This window comes from Montipora foliosa, chromosome 3 (assembly GCF_036669935.1).
Source record: "Montipora foliosa isolate CH-2021 chromosome 3, ASM3666993v2, whole genome shotgun sequence".
NCBI lineage: Eukaryota > Metazoa > Cnidaria > Anthozoa > Scleractinia > Acroporidae > Montipora > Montipora foliosa.
The window spans coordinates 2,343,316-2,348,315 of record NC_090871.1 but is presented as its reverse complement, the minus strand read 5'-3'; the positions used below and the strand labels follow the sequence as shown (position 1 = coordinate 2,348,315).

Here is a 5,000-nt window from a genome sequence, read left to right as displayed (position 1 = left end):
TATTCTCAGTTATTGCCCCCACAGGGTTTTGGTGGGGGCAATAACCAGACAGAGGGGCGAGCGATGATTTGTCAGACACAAATCAGAAACAGGGGTGACATGTTCAGCATATAATTTAAACATATCTCAACTGCCTTTCATACTATCTTTATAGGCAGCTGGGCAGATTTAGTAAAAAATATTACTACACGTAGTTATTAAAAATTCCACCCCCTGTCCAAATGTTGATCCAGTGGAGGTGTGAATCCATGAGTTCTTACATGGTATTCCATTGCTTACCTGTCTGAAATCAACGTTGTTTTCTTTTCTGATAACTTCTGAAGGCGTGACTATCAAAGAAAAAGTAATAAACAAGGCTTAATCTTATGCCTTACATAGATGGCCTAAAAAGTGTCTTTGTATTAACAAAAACAGAGATTGAAAAAAATTATCAGATGCTATATGTAATATAAAGCCATTTTTTCAAGCTCACACACGCTCAGTTAATACTGTCCATTAATGACACTGATAATGGCTAAATATTCATTTTTAGAGAGTGTAGAACAACAAGAAGACATTACTTTTATCATACATCTTAGATACTCACAGAATCACTTTCCAAGGATTTAAATTCTTCTTCAAGTGCCATGTTTTCCTTCATCAATTCTTCCATTCCTTAAAAAGGGAATTTGACTTGTGGTAAATAGATTATACAAATTGTGTAACTTCAGTAGATTAATGCAAAATCTACCATCTACATTTGCAATTGCAATAATAATTACATATACATTTTATTTTATTAAGAATTTTTGACAAGAACATAAGCCCAAAAAATTGACTTGCTTCCAACTGAGTGGCTTAACAGCTCAGTTGGTAGAGCATTGTACTGGCATCACAAAAGTCGCGGGACGGTTTGAATCTAATGCTAACCTAATGTTGGGAATGCTAAACTGGGGCCTAAGAATTATGTGTATGATATGGCTAGCAAAGGCAGAGGTTTGATTCTGGGTCCAGTATTGACGTGACAATGACTTATGAAATGCAAAAAAGTGTGGAGTAAATTAATTTTAGCTTACCATCAAGCAAAGCAGCATTTCTTGATCCTAAGTGGAAAATATTAAAGTAGACATTGCTTGTGGTTTGTTTTAAAGTGATAATGTAACAAAAAAGCTTAAAATGGTCAAACAGCACAACAATAACTTGTGTAGAAACTGTATTGAACAAAAAGAGAACAAACAGATATAATTTATGGTAATTTCAAACTTACGGATGTTTTCAACAAATTCATTGTCATATTCTCCAAGCTCATGAAGTTCTTGGCCCGCCATAAAGGCTGCATAGCCCTTATCAAGATAACTAAAGAAGTACTGAAAAAAAACAAACTCAAAGTCTTGTCAAGATAACTGAAAAGTGCTGGAAACAGCAAATCAATAGTTGGTTGAACTGCAGTCTACTTCTGAGAAGTATTTTGTCAACAAAGTGATATATTAAATCCATATACTTACAGGTATCCAAAGTATAACACAAAATTTTTACAAAAAAATGTTAACAACATCTACAATCCTCAACAAAATTAATTGATTAATATGCATTATTTTTTGCAGGCAATGTACGAGGTGTCAGTAGCTTTCATAAAAAAAAAAGCACTTCCCTGTTGGTGCTCCGTTAAGGTGAAATGTGTTTTGCAAGGAAAATTATGCAGAACAACATTGCATCTAGGGGGTAGGGGGGAAGAAATGTATCATGTATTTGCATGGCAAGATTGAAAATTATTGTGACTTGCACTCCAGTCATGAATTGGTTAACATTGACACCTCAAATGCTCCTGGCAGTAATGATGAGTAAAATCGTCTGGCATTAGACAGAGTAAAATTTGTTAAGTCTCACCCTCAGGGGTCAATGGGTTTCATGAAGGGGACATAGTTTTTGACTGCTTAAGAAATGGAATCTACAGTTCAAAGTACATGTACAGCGAGTTGCAGAAAGTAAAAACATCACCTTTTCTTTTTTACATTTATTCTTTAATTAAGTGCTTTAAATTATAATAAAATTATTACTATAATAATATAAAGCACTATCATACTTTATCCTCAGGTTGCCGTCCATCTTCTTGATATTCTTCTCCTGCTCCATAGTTGTCCTCTGGGAACAAAACATGTCCTTCAATGTCTTGACCAATGCTCAATCCAAGCTACAAGATCAGGGAAAGGGAATATTACAGAAACTATTTTGATGACAACGTTTTTTTACAAAATATAAGATTATTACCAATCAAAACTTTGCTTTTTTAATATGCAAGTAATATTCAACTGGGGACAAGTGAGAACTGAAATTTACTGACGCATATATTGGAGGATGCAAGTTAATTTCAATAATTTTTTTTCCTTTTCTGTCACAAAGTTGAGAATAAAAATTAATTCTTCGATTGACAGAAAAAGCTAACTTGCAACATTAGACTATTTTTATTATTATAATTATGTATTACCTGACAAGAGAAACCAAAGATTAAAGAAGTTTTGTACCATACCCTAATAAGCTCAATGAGCCAACACAGTGCACCCAGAAGAATTGGCCATGCATGTGGACTTCCAACAGATTGCAAGTTACTCTTTGAAATGGGAAATGCGTACCTGGAAAGAAAAGCAAGTTATTTGAACTCATACTGTATTTGTAGGAATGTAGAATATTTGTGGGTTTCATTGGAGAACATTGGGCCTCTATTACTGGGATAAAAGTAATGTAACCTGAGTAACTGTAATAATTAAATGCCCGGAAAATAATTATATTTACAATAACTTCACATGAAGACATAAACATACATGTAGAGGCTGAGAAAAGACATATACATGTAGCAAAAATACAGTAAGTTTATTATTATTTATTATTTCTCTAACTTACATACATTTTGTAAGGTTAGCTTTTTTGTTAACGATGTATCATGCATGACCCTCATTAAATTGCTACCTTAACAAAGCTCACAAAATTTAATTCTGGTCTACCTAGGCAGTGTACAGACGTTTTCATTTTTTTAAAAACCAGTTCTGCCTTGGGCATACTTGGCAAAAAAAAAAGAACTAGCAGTATATGGATGGTGTTCCCATTACTAGTTCAGGTGTTCTGACAATTAAGACAGACTACAGAAGACTTGATTTTGAAGTAGTTCCTCCATACTGCTGGGACAGAAATCTTAAAGTTGACTTTGTCCCCACAGTTGTAGGAGAGATATTGGCCAATAAAGATTCTTTATTTTATTAAAAGGGTTGAAAATTCACCTTTCCTGGCAACAATAAATATTATGGCAAAATTTAGTCTTTCTTTCTCTTGTCTTGATGTATATTCATTGTAATTATCTCTTTTAAACTTAATATTTTGTAACTAGTGCCCTTAGCGCTATACTTAAATTCAAGACAAAATAAAGTTTTACTACTTCTACTACTACTACCCAAGCATCTTGAAGACCTTAGGAATTTCATCTGCTGGTTTTTGCTCAAGAGCTGTTGTATTCTGGGTGTCAGCTTTGATGTACTTGTAGAGAAACTATGAAAAAAATAAAAAAAAAAGATTCAGTGAAGTCTGTAACGAGTTTAGAATAATTATTCTAACACATTTCGCTTTTTTCACTTCCTAAGAAAAAGAAGGGTTCAGTACAAGAAACTTGAACAAATCTTATTTATGTCCAACCAGCTGCAGTTATACTCAATACTGCTGTACTTCTTGCAGTGTACATCATTAATTTTGTTGAGTCAGGCATAGCCAGGTACAAAAGTCGGACCGGATCAACTTGGATTGCTCCAGGGTTCTCCTGAAAATTTAAAGTAGACGGAGAAAATTTTCAAGTAGCCAGGGAAAGTTGCTTTCCTTGCTAAGCCAGCCCCCAAAAATGCATACATGTATACATTTTCCCTGAGTTGTCCGTTGAATCCAGGTTGAGTAGATGGCAAATTTTCGTTGGCTGGTCGCCTGAGCTCCTGGAGAACCCTCATTGCTCACCTCAGATCGACACAAAAAAAAAAGATGAGGCCTCGAGAAATCACCCTAGCCCTAACCTAAATAGTTTGGGTTTAAAAATCATTTTTTGCTCAATCCGAGGTCAGCAATCCAGAGATAATTTCATCCAACTTTTGTACCTGCCTGTCAGGTATCTCCACCTTTTTAGGTTTGTGACTCAAAATATGGACAATAAAAAAAAAGGGATCAGTTTAAGCATGGATGGAAAACTTATTTAACGGAAGTCTTGGAATAAGCAGAAGGAGAAGGTCTGCTCAAGCATGCGACATTGAGGAAAGCGAAAGATGCTGTACATGTTTTGAGAGGGATGAGGGAACAGCAGTGTGCTCTACCAGTTGGTTCTGGAAGGATTTGTGGAAGGAGTCCATGCTAGAGGCAGACCAAGGTCAAACTCATCACAAACAGATGAGCTTGGGAACTGGTGCTTATAAGGTTAGCGGGGTGCCAGCAGCAATGTGCATGGAGGAGGTTTCCATGGCAACCCTGGCAGCAGGAACCACCCCCTGCGAGCAGCTGCTAACCAGCACTGTCACACTGAAAGGATTCAGTGGAAACCACTTACCTGACTGCAAAAAAACTCAGTAATGGAACAAGGGGGGTGGGGGGAGGAAGCTGGGGCAAGAATCCGCAAAGATTCGCTGGAAAAGCTGTAAGAGATCTGTAAAGATAGGCTGAATGCAAAACTGCACAAAGTGAAAAGCCACAAAGCCCCTCTAAGAGCCCTGAAGGCCACCCCACAGGTCACGTATGCAAATGGTAAAGGCCCCTGGACAAGTTTGCTTGACTCTAACTTTGCCAAAATGTTATTTAGCCACATAAAAAATGGATAAGTGATATTTTGGATAGGGTTGGGTTACCTCATATAATGAGGCAAAGACAATGGCTGAGGACTGGCTTGTGTGGGGATGCATGACAGCCAAACATTATGTATCAAAGATTGGATGCCACTTGACAACAACAACTAATTTGGAGCAATACGATGCCAAAAATGGGAAGTAACTCAATGTTCATTG

General features: G+C 36.4%; 1 protein-coding gene across 2 annotated transcripts in view; it reads right to left on the bottom strand.

Moving 5' to 3' along the window:
- Positions 1-5,000, bottom strand: part of LOC137996445 (kinetochore protein NDC80 homolog) — a 16,764-nt gene that overhangs the window by 7,411 nt on the left and 4,353 nt on the right. For both annotated transcript variants that reach the window (XM_068841866.1, XM_068841867.1), the window contains 7 exons: positions 3,422-3,516; positions 2,507-2,609; positions 2,063-2,170; positions 1,247-1,346; positions 1,056-1,082; positions 587-654; positions 280-329 (listed from right to left, as the gene is read on the bottom strand). In XM_068841866.1, coding sequence (XP_068697967.1) covers positions 280-329; positions 587-654; positions 1,056-1,082; positions 1,247-1,346; positions 2,063-2,170; positions 2,507-2,609; positions 3,422-3,516 — 551 coding nt within the window. The remainder of the gene's footprint in view (positions 1-279; positions 330-586; positions 655-1,055; positions 1,083-1,246; positions 1,347-2,062; positions 2,171-2,506; positions 2,610-3,421; positions 3,517-5,000) is intronic.